The following is a 26,651-nucleotide window of genomic DNA, read 5'->3' on the forward strand; positions in this document are numbered from 1 at the left end:
TCAGTACTCATGTGAGATAGAGAGTTCCGAATGATCTCATTTTATTCACAATTTTATAATCTAAAAAAAGGCGAGAGCTAATTTTTCTGTCCGATCACGAGATTTGGCAGAAATAGCTGAAAACTGGAAAATGAGCCGAGAATACGAGGTTTTTGGGCCATCCTGTATCTAGCACAAGAAAATTTTGCATGAAGAAATTGGTTCTGGACTTCTCTTATGTACCCAAATAATATATTAAAAAATCAGAACTACAATATAAATTGCATGCACCAATGACTGCAAAGTGACTGGACTATTATTAAGAATTAAATTTTTGTTAATCATTGAAAAACATATCTACCGACGTCTGTTGTATGACGCAATGATTATAACAGCTGATTATTATTTCTGTGTGTGGCCAGTTCACAAATGTTTTCCCATAAGGATTACATGCAAACTTTAAAGGACCGTAGGAAAGAGTCCTGAAGTCGGATTATAAATTTCATAGGCCATAAACCTGGTCCTGAATATAACGAACAAAACTAAGAAAAAATCATCAAATTCGGTGCATACATAAAAAGTTATTGAAAGTCAAAATTTGAAACTCGATTCTTATTTATATAGATATGTGGCCAGTTCACAAATTTTCTCCCATAAGGATTACATGCAAACTTTGAAGGACCGTAGAAACGAGTCCTGGAGTCGGATTATAAATTCCATAGGCCATAAACCTGGTCCTGAACATAACGAACAAAACTAAGAAAAAATCATCAAATTCGGTGCACACATAAAAAAGTTATTGAAAGTCAAAATTTGAGGCTCGATTCTCTTTTATATAATTTTATGTGTGGCCAGTTCACAAATCTTCTCCCATCAGGATTACATGCAAACTTTGAAGGACCGTAGGAACGAGTCCTGGAGTCGGATTATAAATTCCATAGGCCATAAACCTGGTCCTGAACATAACGAACAAAACTAAGAAAAAATCATCAAATTCGGTGCATTCTTATTTATATAGATATGTGGCCAGTTCACAAATTTTCTCCCATAAGGATTACATGCAAACTTTGAAGGACCGTAGGAAAGAGTCCTGAAGTCGGATTATAAATTCCATAGGCCATAAACCTGGTCCTGAACATAACGAACAAAACTAAGAAAAAATCATCAAATTCGGTGCACACATACAAAAGTTATTGAAAGTCAAAATTTGAGGCTCGATTTTTATTTAAATAGATTTCAAAACGTGCCACTCTCCAGCAGACTATAAGTCTATGAAGTGAAAATACAGAACCTCCAAACTTGGTATTATGGGGATAATAATTGATTATGGGTATTTTGCGGGTTAAAAAACTATATTCAAGCAATATTCTTTTTTGAAACTCACTTTTTTAGGAGAAGTTAGTATTATAAATAGAAAGAAAAATAAAAATCTCAGTACCCTTTTTGAATTATTTTATCACAACATGTTTCAACATTGATGCTATTATATTTCTATTTATATTACAAGTAGCCCTATACAGAAAAGAGGTAAATAAGAAGGCAGTATTATATGTACAGATGCTATGTAAATAAAGTACTTCAGAGTTCCTTAGGGATCGAATTTGTGACAATTGGTTCTCTTGTTATTTATCATTGATTTGCCCAATGAAATAGCTCACTCTAATGTTCCACTGTACGCTGATGATTTGAAGCTTCTCAGAAGAAAAAGTAATGATGATGATTGTGATGATTGAGTGCAGTTGATAGTCTGTGTGGTGGTTTGATGCTAATCAGTTGGATGTGAATGTGGGAAAGGGCAATGTTATGAAGATCACCCGTCAGAGGTACATTTATATTGAACAATGCTCTCTACCATATTAATGGTATGTTTATTAAACAAGTTAATAATTTCAAGGACTTGGAAGTGTTTGATAATAACAAGCACAATAATTTTCCTCTCCATGTTGAAAGGGTTGTCAATAATAAGACATATCAGCAGCTTGGGCTTATCATCAGAAAGTGTTTACATTTCAACAGCATACGGACTTTCTGCTTATCCGTTCACGAAACTTATCCGTAGCGTTCTGGAATGTGGCTTCCTGGAACCCATATTACCCATTATTGGCTGATACTTCCTTTGGAATGTGCTCAAGATTTTTGAGATATTTGAATTTTGAAAAGTTAATGATTATGTCCGTTTGACTTTACCACTTCACAGTTCAGATATTATGGTCAATATGAAATCATTGAAATTGAGACATGATTAAGTATGCTCATTGTTCATGTTCAATGTATTCAATGATAGAGTTCAATGCTTTTCCTTTCTCAACTGAATGTGTACATTCCTGCAGTGCCTCACCGTTCCAGTTTTGAACAATTTATAGCTAATTGTGAAACTTCAGGTCATCAGAGTCCTGCCATGTATTCATCCTTCCATCAAACATTTTCAATTCCTTGTTGGTCTCGGATCATCTTGACATGTCATTTTGTTACAGTCGCTTCCGTAGGGATTGTGGACGAGTTTTGCGAATCTTTGCGAACTATTTTAGTGCGTCACTTGTCTGTTGAGTCAGTGCTGTCTGTTTATTGGCCTAGTCAATAGAGACATTTATGAGCAACAAATTAGCTGAATTTTTGCAGGGTGTTAGTATACATAGTAGGTACATAGCCTGGAACCTGGAACCGAAGAGTCCCAATCGTTACACCGCTTGCTTCCCTTCCCGGAATAGTTTCAACTCTGCTTTGAGTATTCAAGTTCATCCCAAAACCCTTATACTCTCTACTGGAAGTGATATTTATTCTAGTTTTCTTGTAGTTTAAACTTAGGCTACTCCGAACAAACAAGCATGAATCTAATTCAGCAAGACACCTCATCGCTTATATAATCAATCATTCACTGTTATCATTTCTATTTAGAGCTGTAGTTTGTCTGCAAAAAGAGATCTCATCTTTCATGTTCATCTTCATCTTCATATTACACAATTTTGTTGATTGATAAAAAATAAAAATTGAATGAGAATGTTTAGCAACATACAAACGCTTGTTCACCTTCCTCACTATTCAAGTGAATGGTCCTTGAAGAAATAACAAGAAAGTGAAAAAGGATGAATAGATGAAGAGGACAGAACAAACGTGGAAAAGAGTAAGGTGACAAATAATATAAAAGAAACTGGGGAAAAGTGTGAAGAGAATAAAAAATAGGAAAAGACGAAGTTTCAAAGGAGTAATATGTTATTGATGATTGATCTTTATTCATGCAGATTACAATATAAATATTATAATCACAAATAAAATTAATAATCACAGATTACAATGACGAAGATAAAGTGAAAGAAGAATGAGAAGGAGGAACTGAAATTATGAAAATGAAAATGAGAAAATTGTCCATCAGGCGGAGTTAGGACTTATAAGTCCTCTCTACCACTCAACTTTAGTGTATATGGAAATAGAGAGGAACAGGAAGAATGAGAATAAGGAGAAGATTCTCACAAAGATTCGAAGCGAGAACAACTAATGGAAAGAAATTGGAAAGAGAGTACAGTATTGGTTGGAACTAATGAAGGGAACCGAGAAAGATTTACAAACGAAGCAGGACTCCTATTGACATTAACTCTATTGAGCTGAAACTGAGACATTGGAGAAAGAAGAAGAGTAGGAGAAAGAAGGAGAAGAAGAATAGAACATAATAAGAAGAGGAGGATGAAGAAGAAGAAGAAGAAGAAGAAGAAGAAAAATAACGACAAGGAGAAGTGAGCGATAAATAAGGTGAGTGAGTTGTGGTGGAAGGCGTGGACGTGATTTGTGTTTGATTGGTATTTGGCGGCGAGTAATTTGATAAGCGCGGCAAGCAGCTGTCCTGTGATTGGTCCGTCCTGCGCATGCGCAGTGCAAGGGGTGGCCGCACCAAACTTTCGAGGGGTTGATCGCAGATGAGAGTTGGCCAACTGTTTCATACCGTCACCGGCTGCGTAACTGATCGCATCTCCAAACAGACAGCTTCAGTGGAATATTGTGTGTTAAAGTTATCACGAATTTTCCAGGGACTATACTTCTACTTATATTCATTTAAAACAGTTACAACAACCACAAGATTGATTCCTACACCATGATGGACCGCAACCGACCGCGGGCTCTGTACACCATTGATCAAATCCTCGGCACTCCTCGACATAATTTGCATTCCGGTGAGTTGTTTAATCACTTCATTTTGACACATTAATCTTTTATTGATCAATATTTTCAAACTGATGACCATTCTTTGGACTACTCGTTTATTATATAAGAAGTTCGTTATTACTGTTTGATTATTGAAATGTGGTACGATACAATTCAGAGAACAATATTTTTTAGTTGTTTAAATAGTTTATTTTGATACTCCAAACTGATTTTTCCTTGATTAATATTCTCAGATTCATGATTATTCTGAGGACTGACGATAAGATGTACTGATAAATGTTTGATTATTAAATTGGTGTAGAATTAGGATTCTGATAAGCATGCAGATAACAATTCAGATTATCAGTTGATCCTGACAAAACCAGATTTTCTCTTGATTGATCATCTCAAACTAATGATTTTTATTATTTTATATTATTGATCTGTGACCTGACGCTTATGATAAGACGTTCTCATCACTGCTCTTATCACTTGATTATTGAAGTCATGGGGTAACTATTAAGATGAAGATTCAGATGAGATTTTTGTTTCTAGATTGACGTGTATGTAGACTATTAATCGCGGCAATGTATTTGAGAGCTTGAGATATGAATTAATATCAATCCTAAGAGAACTCTGATGATAATATTCCTGAGTAACGATTCTGAGATAAAGTCTAAGATAATTCTAGAGATTTGAGATGAGGTGTAAAGTGATCTATATAGTTTGCTTACTGAAATAATGTGCAAGTATCATTCAGCGTTAAGAATTCTAACAACTCTTGTGTAATACTTCTTCTGGTAATTTATTTCTCCAAGAAGCAGATGTTTGTCTAATAATCATCGATTATCATACGCCTATGATGATAGAGCTTGATAACTGATAAATGCTTTTTCAATAATAGTGTATTTCACAAAGAATATTGCAGCCAATGAATATCAAAATGCCTGCTGTTAGTATGTAAGCATTCGTTTCTATTTGGGTGATTCTGTTAATTATCTCATTATAACCCGATATCAGTACGTACCAATCAAGATAATTTTTATCAAGATCATCTTCAGGAGCAGCATAATGCTCACTGCTTCGAATTGGTAGAGCTGATTAAAGATAGTTGAAAGTTGATTCAGGTTTCTGTAACCTCGTCTGAGAAGGGATAACTTTACTGCAAACAATTTATATTTGGGAAAATATACTGATCGAGAAAGTTCCCGCCGTTCAGTTATTTACTTCCAATACAAGTTTAAAAATGAAGTAGAATAAATGAATCGGCTTTGACAACCGTTGAATTGTTGTCCAGTTTGAAGAGATGAAACTAATAAGTTCTTATTCAACCAATAAACACAATTAGATGTAGTGTAGATTGATAGTTTTATAATTGATTCTCTTATCATAAAGATCAAAGATTAAAGTGGGATCAAAATATTAGCTTAGTTTTCGCTTCTCCAGTAATTAAAATAAATTATTGTACAAGCAAATTTGAAAAGCTTACTATGCTGTACAGTTATAAGAAATACGTGTCGTACTTAACCTAAATTCCTCATTGGAAGCTTGGTTTTAATGCGAAAAAACATTTTGAAACGCTGAATGAGAGCGTCAAATCGAACTTTAGTGGGAAATTTTCATAGAGGAAAGCCAATTATTTGAAGCATTCCAAGATTACCTTATCCCAAATTCTGTATTGAATACGATCTCTGTTCCGAAATCTTGGGAACAAAGGAACTGAAAAAGAATAAATTGAAGAATTGAAAAGAAGACAAGATGAAAATATTGTATTCTAATAGTCATCTGCTATGAGTAGTCTACAATGGAGTACTGTTCGATCATTGAAATAAAGAGAACATATTTCATATTTTACCGTTAACCAGTTATCGGGATGACCATGTACTATACAATAGTTTTTTCGTGTACCGTATCTAGAAAAAACACTACCCAATGAAAATTACTGTTCATGATCAGTAGTTTCGTATAGTTGATTATTTTTTCATGTAATACTGTTAAGTATACTTCTGAACATTCAATTCTACCTTTTAGTAAATGTGATTCTGTAGATAAAGCTGCCGTATAATCCAAGAGTTTTTAAGTGAACAACAGAATTATTCCTTGCTTATTGACCGAACGCAGTTCTATGTTTTAACTCGGATTTTCTTCCGTCTGTCTGTATGCATGTATGTATCGCATTTACGGCTAAACGCGATGATAGAATTCTATGAGATTTGGCAGGAATATTCCTTTCTTAACTGTGCGTCGATGCACACACAAGTTCTTTTGAAATTTTGCATTCCAAGGATAATATGAAAGGAAAGGAATTTCCTCCATACTCCGATATCACTATATATATTATATCATCTACTTTGAGGATAGGATTAAATCAGACTATAGAATCATTCATAATAATTCAGCTGACAAGTGGATTATTCATTGCATGCATTACACAGATGTCTGGGGAAGCCGGTGAACAGGTGACACCAGATACTTGTGGATGAGGAAACTGCGTGAGGTCTACTGTTTATAGAACTATTAGTTTATACGACTTTGGTTACCCTGGTAATATACCAAGTTACCAGAGTGAAGCTGTTGGAGAACTCTGTAGAATCCATTATCTACTGTGAAAATATCCTTGCAAGCCATACTTGATCTCATTTTTCAAACTCATTCAAGCCTCATAGATCGACTTAAATCCCACTCTTATTAGAATTCCATCCGTAACATCTATCAGGCAATCCTATTTAAATGATGATTCGTGATATCAGATTCTACATAGCAGCTCAAAGCTGACTGACACTCTATTAAGCAGCTTGTGAAAAATACTATCTGTTTAGTTTATCTAAACTGAGTGGTGCCTTATTGAAAGACTCTGGATTGTCAGATGTCAGTAATGGGGCGGTGATAGTATCTCAAACAAGATCCTGGCTCACAAATTGCCCTCAACCCTGTTTTGTGAGACAGAGAGAGGCGATTACGAAGGGTTGAGTACCCTTCCTATTCACGAAGGGTTGTGTACCTAACTTCGAGTACCGATTCTCTAAATTTATCAGATGCATCTCTAAAGCATTACAAAGCTGCTGAAGATATGTTTTCAGGTCGACAAATAATATCGTCTATAGTCTGTACCCTAATTGAATTGGACGCAAACATTTGACAATTCATTCCAGATAAGTTTGATGGTGACTACAAAGTATCAAAGAAATCATTGATAAGGCAATAGAAAACGATAGCAGAACAATAAGAAATTGATAAAGATACAATCCCAATTGGAATGTGCACTTGTATATTTTTATATTATCTATAATATTATAAAGGAAAGAATTGGCTTATAGATAATATAAGGGATAGGTAAAACACGAGACGCATCTTCACATCTGAACTACAAAACTGATGAACTTGGAATTTTGCATAAAGATTCTCAAATTACCAAGGATGGTTATCGGTCTATTATTTTTTTGTTTATCAAGTTATCATAATTCTAATAAATATGAAACAAATGAATTTGATTTGTGATACAGTACAAAGTTTATCAAAGATGAAAGTTCATCTCAGAAGGATTCTCCATTGTTGATACTTTCAATATCAGCATGGAACCATAAAACTTAATTCAATTTATTTGTGCTTGAACAGACCCTTGCGGAGCACGGGTTACCTGCTAGTCTTGAATTGAAGTCACGTAACATTCCATGATTTCCAACAGCTAAATTGATTCTTTTTAGTAATATATACTTTGTGTTGTATTGAATGCATGATACTCCCAAATATCATAGATAAACTTGGAGACTTCAATCAATGATAACAAGTCCAATGAACTCACATCTCATATTCACTGTTCTCACAGCTCTTATCATTTTTATACATGTGATTCATCAATGATGATGTATCTGATTTTTCACAAAACTCAATTCAGCTTGTCATCCATTCCAGTATTTTATCAGGAATGTGTGAAAAGTTCAACTGTACCCTTCAATTCAATTGAAAAATAAGTTGCATGAATCTTTAAGTTTCTCGTCCGAATTGAACGCTTTTTGTTACGGATATATGGTGGAAATATGTTGATGGAAATATATAGCCTAGATATGACCAATCATGCCATATTTTGAAATAGTCTACGTGACTAACTTGATTAGTATTCTGAGTGTATAACTCAAGTCATCCATGAGAATCTGCAATTCTCCCAAAATATATACCCTGTAGCGTTCTGCATGTAAACCATGTTCACTCTCACTTTATAAGTGCATTACTGACTGTATTGATCGCGTGGGAACATTCTAATTGTGTGTAAATTTATTAACTGATAATGATCATTTAATTTCATTGTTCCTGAATTGCGCTAACCCCCCAGGGTGTGATATGTTATGGGATTCCCCATGCTAGAATAGGAATCAGTATATTTAGTGGCCTGAATCTATTGGTGAAACTATCGCACGATATTCTAATTTTATAATGCTTCTGAATGTTAATAGATATAGGATCTGTTATACAACACATGGTTGGCTTGTCTAATTATCCATTTTGAGTTTTCGTCGCCTATTTCTTTCGTTGTAGAAAAAACACTTAAGAGATATGCTCTTGAGGAAAGACCCTTCAAGATATTCCCTACGATAATCTAACACCTTATTATTGTTATGTATCGTATCATGTATAATTAATATTCATAATTCGAAATATAATTTTGATTGCACAATCTAGAGTTGAAAACTCACCTTAGATTAGAATGAAGACTCAGTTTGCAGTAATAATGCCATTCAATATATATTTATATGTATTCACAACATTCCTTGAAAACTAGAAAAACATTAACACAAAATAACAAAGAGAACAACGTTATAACGTCAATAAACGACTTTATAAAGCTGTTCAAGTATATATTATACCAGTACTAACTACAAACATTTCTGTACTCGATATTATTTTGGAAATATGATTCACAGTAGAACATCTTGAATAATTTATTAGCTGAACTGGGGTCTATAAACACTGCTAAGTCCACTACTTATTATGTCGATAATATCGACCTGCTTAGGAAATAATACTTACAAAATTAGGCATAATAGGCTACCTGTCAGTGGGGATAGGCTCCACCAGAGAGCTCACTTCTTGAAAAAATAGATGTAGATTGCTTACTTAATTATCGTCAATCGCTCCAAATTGCTACGTTATTCTAATACAACGTTTCTTATTAGCGATAGAATAAGATGATTGCTTTCCTCGACAGAATATTACAGAATCTAGTCTACGCGACAATACATATTTTATTAAATCGACTTATTCGTATTTTTGATTGACTTCAAACACATAATTCCACAATTTAGAGCTCATTATCATTATAATATTGCTAACCAATGTAATTTTGATTCTAAAAAGAGATATCGCTGAGGATAAGTGTATTCCTGGTAAATGGCGAGATTTATCAACATTTGTACGCCACTTTGGTATTGCTGCAATTTTCCTAGTATAGCCTACTCTGAACCTTCATCTTTCGAGCTAATGAGTTCAGTCTACGTTGGGGATAAAAGAATAGTGGCCCTGTAGAGTAGGAAATATATCTTTTCCTACAGTTACTTTGAAAAGTGGCCATTCCTGCACTGATTACAGAAGGCAAAGAATCACTTTTCCGCTCTAGTGCGCAAATTATCACTTTGCGTACTCTTAATACTTTGCGTATTCTCTTGCAGCCATCCCAATCAGCTGTTGACTTTGTTGGCGTGTATTTTAAATGCGAATTTGTTCTATTTATATTTTTTCTGATCTTCAAATAAATAAAAATGAGAACTCATTAAATTATACATTTTGAATATTATTAATTATTCATTATTTCAAATAATATTTTTTTCATTCATAAATTGATTGGTTGAAAAATTATTTAGAAATTAAGATTTACTTAAAATTATTCAAATTAATTGGATTCATTCAATTTTTAATTTGAATAAATTATCGATTATTAATTTTCAATTGGATTATCAAGTTTAAAATAAATTTAAGTTGTTATTAATAACAAAATTATACAGACAAACATTTGATGGATTTCAGCCATAATTTTACCCATAATCAACCACTTCTCATATTCAATGGTAACTGTAGGAAAAATTTAATGTGAAATATGTGCGCAAAGTTCCTCTGCTTCACTCAAGAAACCATTCCGCCCTCGCCTACGGCTCGTGCGTAAACGTTTCTTTCGGTGCAGCAAACTGTCACTTTGCGCACTAGTTGCACAAATAACTATTTCAACTTCTACCAAAAAGACATTGAGTTATTCTTTAAGTACGTAGATGCTACCAGAATGTAATTGTTCGATTAAATACACGATTTATATATTGTGATCCAGGGATGATATAATTTATCTCTATAATTCAAAACTTCTAGAGAAATTGAAGCGAGAGTTCAGAGATTTCCATAGTGAATAGTATTTTTTCAAAGTTATTGACTTTTGTTGTAAATGAGGAAAGATAAGTGACGAGATAATATTATGCCAAACCTTATCTGGGTTTGTAATTGATAATAATTACAATAATTGAAATTGGAGGACCTCTGGATAAAACTGCAATGATACATCACTGTTGATGTTTTTCCTCACAAAATTCAATATTCTTTTCAATTCGATGTTGGTAGCATTGTAAAATGTGAATTGCTTTTATTCATCGCGACTCTTAATTGATTGGAAAAGATTAATTGCAGAATGATCTGAATGGAATCTTAGTACAACAACAAGAAGCTGAAGTCAATTCTCAATAAATTCAACTTTTCATCAATGAATTAATTATCAATGTAGAAAAATTCCATTGGAAACAACACTGCTGTATTAGAATAAAAATATTTGGCTGTGGAAGAAGACTCATAGATCTTAATCATTCACTTACAATTTCCTTATAATGTTCATTAGCATCTAATTAGTCCACCACCCAATCTTCCATGATTCCGAGTAATGCTAAATTTAATCACATTATTGGAAGATTATCTGGAAGCGAGATAACAATATCCATTGATTTCCTAGATTCTTGAATGAACATTGAAGATGTTATCGCCAATGTGACCGTTATTAATTACTGAATAATAAGAATGACTAATCCCAATAGTTTGTTGTTCATTAATAATGATGATACAGAGCGTAGTTCATTGCCAAATTATTTTGTATAAACTTTGAATAAATTGAATGCACTGCGATGATGGAGAAAACGCTCCAGGTGAAATTTTATTTGAAATTCGAAGAGTATAGGTGGTTTGTTTGATTCCAGAAACTATTCAATTCCAAAATAACAATTGCTGTACTGTTCTCTATAGGCTACTCTATTCTCTATACAAAATAACAATCACATTGGAACTTGCATGCGCCAAGTGAGATCTTATTAAAAACTATTTACTATAGGTAGTAACTTATTCATTATCATTAGCAGCTATACTTTACTAAGTGCTTTTTCACTAAGTAGCACTCACCAAGAATAGATACGTACCACATGGTACTTGACAAAATTGTGGATTAATCTATAATATTCATTAACCTATTGCTACAAGGATCTCGAGCTCTAAATTTTGGAATCAAGTTGATGAAGTTTTCCGTTCAACTAGCAAAAAATGAGAATACTTGATTGCAACATGATATCATGATAAGATTGACTATCATTGGAACTTGGAAAATGGAAATATAATCATAATTTGTACCATGCAATTGGAACCTATCAATCTCACTCTGGTTCTCTTGACTATCAAACTAAAATGTTTCATTTATTGGGTTTCTTAGTGGGAGTATTACAACATTTTGTTGTTTGTGTTCATTATATGAAATTATTAACATATTCCAAATAATATTAAAATATTTCAATGCAACAGCTAACACCTAAACTCCATAACCTTTTTTTCTACCTCTAAAACCCAATTGATCAAAACTTTTCATGTAATTAGACAAATGTGAAATCTCACAGCATTGAGACACTCTCTTTCTATTCACTTTTAATATCTTCAAATATCAATGAATAAATTTGGTTTTCATTTTCAAGAGATAAGAATATCATTTTCATTTTCATGAAAAAAAAGATAAGTGAATGAACGTGAAGCTCATCATTCTCAATCCTCTATGAATATCAAGAATCTAAAGAAAAAATTCAACTCTTGTAGCTTGTAGCATCAATTTATATCTTGGGGGTGCTTCTTCTAATTCAATATTTCGCTCGAAGCTGGTCATATAGTTGAACACACCCTCTACAAGTCAACTACATGTTATTCGCTTAGATCAGATTCAATCTCTCTATTCCTTAAACGCTTGAAAAATTGGAAAGTCATTGGATTCAAATAAATAAATATAAACAAGTTGAATAAATACAATATACTCTTCTTCTCCTTTTCAGTCTCTCTTGTTTCTATTACACTCTCTCATCTACACTACTCACCTACACAATAAATACATTACAATGAATGTAATTTATTCACCGTTGTATCCATTTCCAATCTATCAGCAATCTATTTCCAATCCAATTTGATTAACTTCTAAGTCTATTTTTGTTTTATCTTAAATTCGATCGATCGCATTGATTCAAAATTCTCACCTCGCATAACTGATAGCCACATTATTATACTGTTACTACTCTATACTGTTTTCATTGAAGATTAATTTATTCCAACACACCAATTCAGAATTTATGTACTATTTATTTATAGAGAATCAAAGATCTGTATCGGCTTCTTTACCTATAATCTTGTAGCTTAAGACAAAACAATTCTAATGCAAAATATATCAGGAATAATAATACAGTTATACAACATAGGTGAAACAAAGATCTGTAATTTGGATAGGATGTCTCTAAAGCTTTGAAGGGGTATTATACACTATAATAACCACTTGGAACTTCATTGATTGCGCGAAAGCTATTATTTTTTCCTTCAATCAAGATTTCAATAATCAACCTCAACTTATTACGAATCTGATTAATTGATAATTTTATTAATCGCAGCACTCTTTTCTTGATTGATCTCAACTGATTCAATAGCACAGAACACTTCTCAAACAGTAAGTTTATCACTCATCATGATCCATTTGAGCATTCGTATTCATCTTTGACTAAGATTAGCTTCATCATCAGGTAGAATGTCTAGCTCAGGCAATCTTTATTGTACGGAGTGAATAGTTTTTCTGGCAATGAAATAGCTATTTATAATTGTTTTAAAAAAAGTAATTTTGCAGAAGGCCTACTCATCATTATTTGATGACAAACTAGAATGCTTAAATTTTGGCTCAAATAAAGCACTATTTCAACCAACTTTATAGGCAGGTTTAGTTTTAACTTGATTAATAATTTATTCTTCAAATTTACATTATTTTTACGTGAGTGTTGAAACTTACAACGTTTTGGGGGGGATAGAATTTTTTTTCAAATATTAGCGGAGATTTTTCCCTCCTGCCAATGGCAGAAACTACGCCCGTTCATCATAACAGCTGTGAAATTTTCTGTGCTGCTCTCTAGAAGAAGCTGCTGGAGCTTTGTTCAAGGATATGCATGAAACTGAATAAAGTATAATCAACTAGAACAATATAAGCTATCTATTCCCCACGCACTAAACTATTCTTTAAGAAAATAGCTCATTATTATTATCATTGCTATGCTATTGCAGTGCTATTCTCCCATTTCTTATAAATTTCTCGACTTACATAGTACAATATAATGGAAATATTGCATTGAATGCTAATTTACGTGGCTGATGCAGCCACAAAGAAATTCAGATTTAATCTCGGTGGGGGGGTTATCATCCCCACATCCCCCGCTGGATACACCACTGAACTGAAACCTGCTATACAGTAATCATTGCACTAGAGACTAGGGGAATATAATTTTAACAAAATAATATCCATATTGGTCTGCAGATGAATATTCTGCTTCGATGGTGAAAGCGGTATCACAAATATGGAATGAGTGCAGTGCGTTCTTTCAAGAGTGTGAGAACGGCATATCAACATAATACTTTAATCTCCCTTTGTAACTTTCTCCAGTCATTCGTAAAAGACAGAAATTCATTACAACAAGCAATAAAGGATTCGCGAAATACATCAATCTACCACTATAACCCTCTTCCAGTCATTCATGAAACACTGAAATCCATTTAACAAGCCACAAAGGATTCGCGATTATGATTGAGGTTATTAGCAGTGATCCTTGAAGCTCTTGGATCAGTAGGGAGTCTACAATGCAAATGTTCTCTCTTCCTCACTCTCTCTATCTCTTCATCTAACCCTATCAGATGGTGTAGTTCACATCTTTTTCGGCCGATAGAATCAAATCTAGGCTGGCAGAAAAAACCTATACTGGAAGAAAATTAGGGGTAGCAGAATGCTAATAGCCTTCGCTGGAGCCTGAGGAGAGAGAGAAAAAAGGAATAGAGAGAGTAAAGAAATTCACCCGACTTTTATAGGAAACCATGGTGAAGGGTTGGTGGTTGCCTAGCAGGAATATGCGCGCCTAATTACGTGTTGAAGTCGTAGTATTTGCGTCTTTTGTGAATGCGTCCATTGTTGCCAGTTCACGCCTGTCTGATCAAATTAATGTAAGGCGTCTGATCTCACGCTGAATCTTTTGTCGCTTTACTCCTCTAAATACTATAATCACCTTACTCTTTACCCAACTTGTCAGAGAGAGAGAGAGAGATTATTATTACTTATTGAGAGAGATTGAGTGGTTATTTGTTTGTAGCCTTTGTACAGGGTATTTTAGAATTTTTGTATTCGATACATGAGGAAAGTAATATTTTGAACGATGTTTGAATTTTTGAGCCAACATCAGAAGCGAGAAAGGTCAAGGGAGGTATGGATGGCAAAAGTTTGTCAAGCAATGGGAAGTAGAGGATTACGAGTGGAGCACTAGAAAAACAAGGATCAATGGCAAAAGAGATGCGAGAAACAACTCTCATGATCAATACTTGCTTGATATTCGAATATTTCAGCGGAAATATAATTCCTCGATGATCTAATTTACACTCCTTAAAATGGGTAGAAGAATTCAAGCTGTCTAAATTATATTCGTACAAAAAATCATACATTTTTGAATTGAATGATATTTCTGTTGTTCGTATGAACGGCATTAATGCTGGAATAAGGAATTTTTATACCAATACGTGAGGAAGAATAACACAAAATGGAAGTCAAATAACGTAATGTCAATAAAATAAAATGCCTGCTGAATAACAGCTAAAAGCTCTGAAAGCTCGAGAGAGCTATCATCTCTTTTTAGTTCATCTCAATATTTGAAATCTTCTGAATCCCTTCCTCATCTTCATCCCTCCATTGATCACTTTCTGAGTGGAAATGATGGCCATATATTTGGGAGGAGCGCAGACCGGCTAGATTTCAATGTGTCTTATTGAAAATAGGATGTTGGGTTATATCATAACCCAAATAGATCGGTTTGATTATGTTTTCAAGGTATAAGTTGAGGCTACGGAGGTTGGGTTTTTGCTTTCAAATTGGCAATAAAGTATGTTGCTATCAATCAAAATGTTTTGATATTTTTCGATAATGAACACAAATGACGAAAAGCTATTTAATCAGCTGTTTCTAGCATATTTGAAATACAAGACAATATGAATGTCACCCATATATTATTAACGAACATGATTGTTAAATATTATGATTCAATGGAGATGATGTTAGGTAAAGAAGCTTAAAATTGTGATTTGACTCATTATTGGTCTCAAATAATGAGCTTTGTATCAAATTTAATGCGATTATTTTTTGCTATCTACTTCTACTTCTTCTTCTATTGCCATTCTCCACTACAGATTTATTCCAGTAAAAATCATCATCAGTGCATCAAGCACAAAACTACTATGACAAAAAACAGACCCTGATCCTCTCACAAATTACACCCGAGATCACATTTGCAACTCAACACAAACTGTTTGAGAGCTGATCGAATTTGACAGCAAACCCCAACCGGCCAAAGCGGCACACATATACTAGTCACCTTCAAGGTAGTAGTCGCGATTACATTCAATTTACTGCGACTCATGTGTGTGAGTGAATTTCAAAGCGCTCTGTTCAAGTTGTTGTCGATAGATGCAAACCATCACGACGGCTAAAGCAAGTCCCCTGGCCTCGGCAACTTGATCGCATTTTAATAGGCTTCAAGTCCTTTGAGGGTACAAATGCAAAAACGTCGTCTAAGCTCCTTCCCCCAACACTCCCTTGTTTTCTATCCCCTCTGAACGTTTGTAGAGCGCTCATTGGTTGTGCTTTATGATAAATTAAGTCGTTCGGCGATCTTTCTTCGGGGGCCGGCTATATACAGGACCCTTCTATAAAGAGTACATACACTGGGTGCAGTCTCTCTCTCACTCTCCAAAAGAGAACAAGCTCTTAAATCTTTTAGCCTTAATGTGTTTTGGCCTTCGGATGGCTATTCATCTCATTACTCGACCGACACCCTCTCTATACAAATATTGCTATAAAGGTCTAATGCTATATAGGTACAAGATTGCTATTTACGCTTCATATTGCTATAGAGGTGCAATATGTAGGTATGTTGGTGTATATATTATAACGACACACACACACACAAAGCAATACGGGATAAATCAGCAGAACAAGCTAAATTAACGTGGTCCTTTACACTCATTTCATATCCTTTCATCCTTTCCTCCTTCACGTGGACATCTCTATTGTGTGTGAAACGACTCTTCCGTCAGTCCTTGAGTTTCCGCATGTTGTTTCCTCTCTCTTTCTTCTCTCTCTCACACTAGACCTACTTCTCTTTTTCTACTTCCCCTTCTCCTTTTTCTTTTCTTCTCTTCCTTTTTCTTATGTAATGCATTCTTACTCTTGAAACTTTCTCTCCCTCTTATCCACTATCACCTCTTCTCCTACAAACTCCTACTTCTCTTACTCTTTCTTCTCTTCCCCCTGTTCCTCCTCTTCCTCCACTACTTCTCTTCCCACTCTTCATTTTCTTCTTCTTCATATTATCACTCTCCACTTTTCATGATTCATCTTGCTCTTTTCCTCTGTACAGTTATTCTTATTCCTCCTCTTCCAATTCTCTTCTTTCTTCCCTCATTCCTCCTTCTCCTCGCTATCCAGCCTATTATTGCTGCCTCCCTTTCAGCTTCCTTCTCCGCTAATGATTTCAACTCGACCTCGGCCGATCAAAGTTGTCCGTCTAATCTCCCTAGCTGCCTTCGTCCAATACACGAGTAAATTCACTTGATTCTGTCAGCATTGGTTGAATGGTTGTCAGCATTGATGCTAACAGCAGTGAATCTCACTATAACCCACATCATGTAAATCCAATCATATATGTATGTAAATGTATGCATATTCATATAAATAACATAGTATGTATGCTGCAGTGAATGTGATTATTTGCCGTCAACGTGAACCGGCAAACCGTATCGTGTGAGGTTGCCTTGGAAATTGTAAGGGGCTTAAGGCTCAGGTCTGCTACAAATTGACTTGTTACGAGTATAGTATAATAAAACGAGCTCCGCATTCAATTAGGTGGGAAAAATGTTTATCTTTCTCTCTCCTATCCTTTCATTGCTTGCTGAAGATGCTCTACCCTTTTCATGAAACGTCTATAGCAGTGAGATTTATGGGTATAGACGATTGAGTCACGAGGAAAAAGTTGAAATTGCTCGCTACTAATATACATCTCATTCGAAAATCATTTTGAATCGTCATACAACCTTCCATCAAAATCTACAATTCGAGATCTACCTCCCAAGTGACCTTCATTGATTGAATCTTCCATATAAGATACAATATTCTTGTATGATAAATATCCAAGCCTTGTTCATAAACATGTTGTTTTTTAAATCATATTTGTGAGTTGACTCTTTTTAATGAACAAATTTTGATTATTTTGGCCCACTGTTGAGCCTACCTTTCTTATGATTATTATTTTCATTCATACATGTCCCATAGAATTACATAGAACAATGGAAAATTCACTGTGAGGGAAAACAAAATACAATAAAAAATAAAACCTATGGAACTTGCGAAACTTGCAGGGTCTCATTCACTAATTTAATCCTCATTGAATTACATAATTAGGGAAATTGAAAAATATTGAAAAATTCCCAATCGCATTTGAATACACAATATTATGTTGAGTTGGTGATCAATCAAATAGCTTATTACCGACATGCATCCCATTTGTAGGTATTATCGGGTAATTGGTCATTCCCTACTCTAGAAACTCACCATCAGCCATTGACAGATTTATTTGAAACTGTCTTCATTCCTTATAAATAACTCCAATGCTGACGGTTTAAAGTGAATCTCAATACAGAACCAGGAGTGAAGATCACCCTCTTCGAAATAAAAAATAGGCCGAGATTTGTTTCAGAAAGAGGGATGAATCAAGTCCCCCCCACAACATACAGTCGAGGCCCAATTTGAAAGGTATAATCTGCTTAAAGCTCAGTGCAAAACGGACTTACGGCAAGCCCTAAGTAATTGTTCGTGCTTCGAAAGTAGGCAGGTGACTGAGGAAAAGAGGGAGCCATAAAAAAGAGGATGTAAACAATTGGGGAGCTTAAATCGGCCAGAATTAGAGGTGAAAAACTGAAGATGGGTTAGGATGGCTGCATGAGAGACGATAGGAGAGAGTGATTGGAAAGAGAGTGTGTGTGTGTGTGAGAGAGAGAGAGAAAGAGAGAGAGAGAGAGAGAGAGTGAGAATGATGAGTGGAAAAGAAGAAAAACGGCTATTTAGTCTTGGGGTAGTAATTGATAATCATTCTTTTGCAAATCTTCCGTTTAGAATCAATCAATAGGAAATCTTGATTGAGTCATGTTTTGAAAGCCTGTCAATTGGAATACTCAATTTTCCTAATCTTTTTTGCAAAACTTTGCATCTTTTATGTTCTGTAATCGCTTACTTTTTATGATTTACTTCAACAAATCACTCCACTGGCTTATATGGGATACAATTCTTTTTCTCTGGGCTCAACAAATTCATTTCTTAGTACATTGTAATTGTGACTGGACTTTCATGATAGTTTTGATGAGGAATTTGGGTTTTTGCGAGGAAAAACAAATTCGTGCTATGATTTCAAGTGAAATCAACGAATTATGATTGTGAAGTTCCCATTATTGAAATTATAGTTGAATCACAAGAAAGTTGAATGACCTCAAGAGTTGGAAAGAGAAAACAGTGGCAAAACGTGGTTAAGCCAGTAGTACGAGATTTCAGGTTAATCCCATTCATTCTCATTCATCCAGTAGTACGAGACTTTAGGCTAATCTCATTCAATCGCATTCATCCAGTAGTAGAAGCCCTTCCACCTATCAACCTAACGTAGTAGACTAATAGGCTTGTAGTATTTACGATAGCAAAACATGGCATTCATTCATAGTTTCCATTTATGAATGGACTCTCCCTCCAAAGAACTGTGATAACGCACTGGTGCACCGAAGTTTGAGCTCTGTCAAATTACGTGAAGCTTCTTTCCTGTCCGTAGTTAAAAACCTGGTCTGCCAATTACTCTCTGATGGACCTGATCTGCCAATTACTTTTTGGCGGACTAGTGTGAGGTGTTGCATAAGTGGGCTGTGTTTTCAAATTGACAAGTTGATTTGAAACGTGAAAGGAAGTACGAGTGAGCTCTTTAAAATCTTACGCTGAGTTGGACCGAGCCAAATCAGTTGTAATACCGGATCAGCAGATTGCTAAGTGGGTACGATCAGCTGTTCCATAGTTGTTGAGATATAGCCTCAGCTCCCTCTTATAATAACAGCACTCTTTATCAGAGATGGCGATGGTGTAACCCATCACCAGAATAAACGTGTCCTAGAATACAGAATACATACTCACTCAATTCTCTTATTTATCGGACTCAGTATTCATGTTTCATTAGGTGCTGCTGAATAGGAAAGTTGGATTGATCAAATCTGTCCCTCCTCCATGCTACTGCAGAGGCAGAAATCGGAAATGAAACATGCATTTATGCATTAATAAGGTTCATGTAGTCATAAACTGTCTATAATGAGAATGTACATGCTTATCGAACAAAAACTTTTATGGATATTTGTACAGACATTGCAGGAACAAATGAATAGTCAAAGGCAATATGGAGGGTACGATGGAATCACTTAATGATAGCACTAACACATACTAAAGTCACATGATGGGTCAACATTAAATGCAGTATTGCCTTCTATTACCTGAATGCGGAAAAAATTATCTTCCACAAGAAAAATGTAAATGAAAAATGAATGCATCGACAAAATGTTGACTTGTCGACTATTCTGTCTACGTGATTAAAATCACGTTGAAGAATTGTTTAAAATACGGAAGTATGAATTAACTGAAGAATTAAAAGTGAATTATTGGATACATTTTATCTAATTCGTAAATCATTCGCATAGACGCCTGGAGGCTACATCAACTCCTATTAAGTTATTTCCTATTATTTTCATTCTTCTTCTGTGTTATTCCATTACGTCTTCTCTCATTCATTCATAAATTTATGTTACTATGTCGTATTCATTTCCTCTCTTTCATTCATGTATTTTATTTCCTACTTTTGAAGGCCGTATATTTATTCCTGTCATCGTCTCTTCTCACATTTTGCTTACTTTTTTATCCCTGTTCTTCTCCATCTCATTCCTATATACCCTCTTACTAAGTCCTAAGAAAATTTTTATGAAAATATGAGAAAATTTGTGGTCTTATACTAGTCAGGTAGGCCTATATAAGAACCTGGACTAATATTTTTGTGTGAAAGCTTTCATTTGTTATTCAGTACGATCAGAACTTAGATTTATATTTTCGTTTTGCAGAGCTGAAATGCAGCCTGCAGTCGGCGTCTTCCTCGGAAGAGACGGGGACTGCCGGTGGCGACGGAGGCGGCAGTCACCTGGGAGGCGGCGGAAGCACGTCTCCGGCCCCCGCGGGAGGCGGCAGTGGGGGCAGCGATGACGAGAGCATCAAACAACAGCAGCAGCCGCGCAAGATACGGCGCAGTCGGACCACCTTCACCACCTACCAGCTGCATCAGCTGGAGAGGGCCTTCGACAAGACACAGTACCCCGACGTCTTCACACGCGAGGAGCTCGCTATGCGACTCGATTTGAGCGAGGCTCGCGTTCAGGTGAGACCACTAACTTATTTACTATTGAAGAATTGTAAGAGATTTTGATTTAGTAAGAAAGTAAATGGAGATTTATCAATCGACAATTTCCGTTAAAATTTTATAGGCTCAGGACATATTCCTATGGATAAATGATTATAGTGATTGTTTACGTTCGAAAGAGATCTTCAATCTTCGTGAAACATAATAGAAACATCACTTCGACAACTACTCAGATTATAATAACTAACCCCTATTATTAGTTCTTATAGGAATTGGCGATTTGCTGTATTCGATTTAACAGAAAATCTCCATAATTCTGGAATTGAATGGATAAAATAATAATCAAAACTCTTCCAACCACTGATTGTTTGGTGGAACTGAAACATTGAGGTAGCAATTTTCGATTCACTGAGGAAAAGTTTCAATGAAATTACTCAAAAGAATTGTTGATGTTTTTGATGAAATTTGAATAAATAAATAATAATTTTATTCAAGCGTATTCTTTTGATGAAATTTATAAATATTCAATCTAATTTCTCTTTTCAAAAAAAAAACTCAAATCAAAAAAATATGTTCGTTTTAGTTCAGAAATTGCGTCCAACAAATACGTCCAAAACTAATGCAAGCGTATTCTTACTCATTTAAGGTACTTGTATATGACGTTTTGAACGCAGATTTGAATCCAGAGCAAATTTTCTGACTCAAATTCAGCAGATTCAATTGATGTCAATTCCAAACCAATGGAAGTGTGCAATCGTGAGTTCATTCATCTCTGACAACTCATTACTGTGTCATTAACAAAATTTGCAGTTTTCCTGTAAGATGCTCCGAAAACTGAAAGTCGGCCAGTGACTGATCACAGATAGTGATCGGCTATTTAAGCTAATTAGTGTTTTGAAATGTTGATGCTATCAGAGTTTAAACGCTGGATACCCCAAGGCCTTGCAAGAGGGTGCTTACTCTTGATAAAAGTAACAAGCGTTCTGCTACTGTAGCCGACATTATAATTTTTTTTCTGTTCCGAACTCTCCCTTCAAAAATATTATTGATTCTCATAAGTATCTTAACTTGTCACAATATTTCTGCTCTTTCCATTTTTTCTCATATTTCAAAACACTACTAAAATGGAATTATCTCACGATGCCTTTTTCATTTTTATAACATCATAAATACATTCATATGTTAATCATTCATAAATACAACAAATGTTTAGACAACCTTTATAGTCTTTATCTCATCCTCTTCTAACCTGCTTTCTAACATCATTTGTTATATTTTTCTTGGAATTGATTTACAAACTCGGTAGCAAATAGATTTTGCTAGAATCTTATTTGTAAATCATTCAACACTAATGAGAATTCCTCCGATGATTCCATCACAGTGTTGTAATCCAACGATGTTTATAAAACATCCTAATGAGGTTGTCAATTATTTTTCAAAACATATATGCAATGATAAAGTTGTGTTAAATTCAGGTAGCGAATATGTTGTTGACTAACATAATCCAGTATGCTGCAACTGGTTTCATGAATCAAAACTATAGCTTCAATCTCTTTCCGGTTGTTCGGAACCCACCCAAAGCTGTAGGTCTCCTCATCCCTCATTATTATCCGTTCCATTAGCCACGCACAAGCCTAAAGCTCATGCGGGAACACCTCTAGCAGGATAAAAACAGCATACTCATTATTTCGATGTAAACAGAATAAGATTTCAGATAAAACTTCTAAATAGTGTGTTTGTCTTTTCGGTCTCAAAATTTTATAGTTTTTTTAAAGTTTGGAATTTTCTGAATATTTGTAATTGATTTAATTAAATTTAGAAGAATTTTTTTAATTCGAAAATGATATTTGTGTTTTTTGAATTGTCAATTGACCGAGTAACTGAAAAATGTTGAAGTGACTCAACCTAGATACATTTGGACTGTTGTATAAATTAGAATTGGAGCCGTTTTGGGCGTGAGCCTGTGGTACTTTTCTGTAAGTTGAGTAATTCTGAATGATTAAATAAATAATAAAAAATAAAATGAATCTTATCAAATTTCATGAAAATTTCATCTGGTCTCAGAGTATGCATGTGCTATTGATAAACGAAATATTTTCATTTGGTTTGATGGAAATTTCTCATATAAATTCTACATGAAGATGCAGTTTTTTTTTTTCGGCACCATTATCAACCTTTATAAATTGATAATTCACTACCTAATATGGGCTACATTTTTCAATTCTTTGGTGTGGAAACGAATACGTCGACGTAGAAATTCTAACAATTTCAGGGTTCAGAATTCAGTATCTTGTCTCGTACAAAAGTTTGCACGTGTTTGAATAATTCAATAAATTAGAGGATACTGATTAATAATGGAATGAAACTTAAAATTTTCCTATAATACTGTTTAACACAATAGTGTCTGGTCATTCACTGAGTAGAAGGATCCTCAAACCCCAACAATGAGCGTTGAAAATGGTAGCATATCTGTTGGTGCCGGTGATTATGGAGCTGCTAATGCACTTTTACTATGTGATGGTGGGGTGGGGTGCGTTGGGGTGAGAGATCTTGCTGCCGCTGCTTGACAGAAGGGGCACTTGAGCGGAAAATCAGGGTAATAGCGTGTGGGTGGGGGGGGTGGTGCAGGGGTTCAATGCAACTTTTGTAACGAGACCCCCCACGCGCCGGTCGCGTTGATCTGTCAATTAAAAAACTTAATCAGGCGTAGGAGTGTGCAATGAGACCGCCACTTCCTTCTACTATAAAGAGAAACCTATTTCCTGCTGTGTGAATTACGCGCGGGGAAGTAGGTCTATTCATTAAACCCCCCCCCCGTCACAACCTCCACCACAACGGGGGTTCAAAACGACGTCGGCGAGTGTGTGATCGAAGGGTTGATTGTTCCAATTTTATTTTCTCTTCTTCTTCTTCTTCTTCTTGTTGTTGTTCTTCTTCTTCTCCTCCTCCTTTTCCTCAACATATCAATCGAAGTGTGAGCTGGATAGGCTATTGTAAGATTGATTTTGACTGTACACATTGCTTGAATGAGAAGTATTGGTGTTGTATTTGAGCGATGCTGACAGTTTGAAGTGGATCTACTTAAGCTGGATAGGCTAGATCGAATCAAATTCGGCCTGGCGTGATGTGAACTTCAATAGGATATAATGAAGTGTATTGATGTCTTATCGACATGATGCTATTCATTTGACCAAGCTGGTTGAAACTTAATTGGAAGAATGGATGTCGGCGGCTTACAGTGTTAAACGGCCAAATCCTACAAAATTTCACAGGATAACAGTATGGGAATAAACTGCGACTCCTATTTGAAATTCTTATATTTTAAGGAAAGTGAAGTTTCTCAACCTCTTACAGTAAAGAGATTTTCTGTCAAAAATATTTTGTCAGGCGTTTATCAGAAATTGATGAAGCACTCAAGTATTTCTGGAGATGAACATCAAAATGATTTCAAGACTTTCATAGCAAAATGATACTTGGCATCAGTAATAATTCAAAAGCAGATTTGTTGAGATGGTAATATTAGCTCATAATTGGCTCTTGAAGGAGCTTCCGCTCCTTTCTAAGAAGAGAGAAGGAGGAGAGAATAAGTAAAGGATGAGTTGGAAGGGGGAAGAAGAAAAGGAGTATAAGGATGAAGGAAAATACGAAGAAGGATAAAAGGATAGGAAAAGAAGGGCACAGGTTGTTGCTCCTATTGGAACACCAAAAGTTTCGTTCGCTTCACCTTAATTGAATACCCTTATTATTCCTCTACTCTTCATTCGACAACTTTGTCGTTGTTACCTACGAGAGACGTTCCAGTATTGTCATGTTAATGCTCCTATTCAGACGCATAAATGATGAATATATGTCTTGTATTTCGCAAAATATACTGTTTGTGATCGTTTTAGAGGGTAGACTTCAAAGTTCGAAGTAAAATCTCACTTTTGTCGTCGATGATACTTTCTTGAGAGTATATTCGCAGGTTGAGGCTTCTTATTTGTTTGACCATGAAAACTTCGGAAAGATAGGCCTGACTCTAAATTAACTCATATTTGTGAATGCCATTGATAACTTTTACTTCCAATTTCAATTACTTCTAGACTTCTTTCTCAAATGGACCACATCCAAAATCAACTCCTGCTATGTCAATACCATTCCAATGGTTATTGTCAGGTTTCGGAAATAGGCCTACTACCAGCTGTGTTCTTTATCCCTGGAAGTTCACAAAATCATCTTCACGATTGTTATTGTTGAAATAAATATGAATATTGGAATGTTTTTGATTATTTATTGGAATGAATAATTTAGAGTTATTCAGGCACTGACAATCATTGTCACTATATCTCGTAAGGAGTGGTTGCAGGATGGGGTGTCTCCTCCCGGTCTGTTAGACTCCGGGAACAAAAGAGGCCACTCGGCGCCTCAGCTAAGTACCGCAATTATCTCTTCATTGAATATTTCAAAGAAAAGAACGCGCGCGCCACTAATTACATTTTATTACAATGTTCTTCTCCACAGTCTTCCCATTTTCTTGCAACCGAGATTTAGTTGAGGGCTATCAAATTGTTGAGGGTGGAAAGTTAGTTACTTGAGTATAATTAATGGCTTTTTCTTCGCTGTAGTTCTCTGCTGCTGAGCAAAAATAGCCGGCCGAATATCCACCATCCGAGTGGTAGGTTGAATTAGATGTCGACGACTCTAATTGGAGGCCAATTTCAAATGCATTAATCTACTAACTGCTCACAGTGGTATGGTGGGAAGATGAGTTTGAATTGCAAGGCGGGCGGTATGGTAGGCAATGTTGCCGCACTGTGCACAGATCATTCGGCGACAATTGTTCACCGCAATTGGCACCATTGTCAGCCAGATAGAGACGCCACACAATAAGAGCTAATCGGATGTCCAAATAGAGCCCCATCATCCAACTGGTGCCAGTTAATGACTGCTGCTGCTGCTACTCAAACCCCAGATCCCCCTTTCCCTTACCACCCACAGCATGACACCACTCTCTCTGCTTAACCCACCCCCCTTCCTCATCCCTCAGTTGAGTTGACTCAAACACACTAGCATCTAGCATCTCTGAATTGCTAACGTTTTGTCTCTTTTCAATGTGCCCATATATTGAGGCACATGTACACACTCTTGCACAGAAATGGCCACAGCTTGCCCAGGCAACATGTTGTTCGTATGCTTCATGTACTGCCTCTCAAGGCGAGAGTGTTTCGAATCTGTGCATGTATCTATTCTGAGCGCATCTACCAGAGGATTGGCTCTACAACTGAGTGCAGGGGGGAATTTCGTTGGGGGAAGTTCAAATTTTGAGAATGTAAAACACATTCATTGGAAATTAATTACAGGAGTTGAGGGAATTAAATATAAGTTTATTCCAATTGAGATAATAAGTTCATGAGTGGAAACAACTTATTGCTGACATATCAATATCAAATATGGAGACAAAATTATTCATTGAAGTGGAAAAATTACATTTTGCTCATTTATCATAACACTTACTGGAAA

The 26,651-nt window shown here is 35.4% G+C and overlaps 1 protein-coding gene across 1 annotated transcript in view; it reads left to right on the forward strand.

The window, feature by feature from the left end:
- The first annotated feature begins 3,904 nt into the window (after nt 1–3,904).
- LOC111043947 (retinal homeobox protein Rx1) overlaps nt 3,905–26,651 on the forward strand; it is a 28,242-nt gene continuing 5,495 nt past the window's right edge. Inside the window, exons 1-2 of the mRNA XM_022328989.2 lie at nt 3,905–4,142; nt 20,860–21,170. Of these exons, the coding sequence (XP_022184681.2) occupies nt 4,064–4,142; nt 20,860–21,170 (390 nt within the window). The 5' untranslated portion in view covers nt 3,905–4,063. The remainder of the gene's footprint in view (nt 4,143–20,859; nt 21,171–26,651) is intronic.

Source organism: Nilaparvata lugens, chromosome 2 (assembly GCF_014356525.2).
Source record: "Nilaparvata lugens isolate BPH chromosome 2, ASM1435652v1, whole genome shotgun sequence".
NCBI classification, from domain to species: Eukaryota; Metazoa; Arthropoda; class Insecta; order Hemiptera; family Delphacidae; genus Nilaparvata; species Nilaparvata lugens.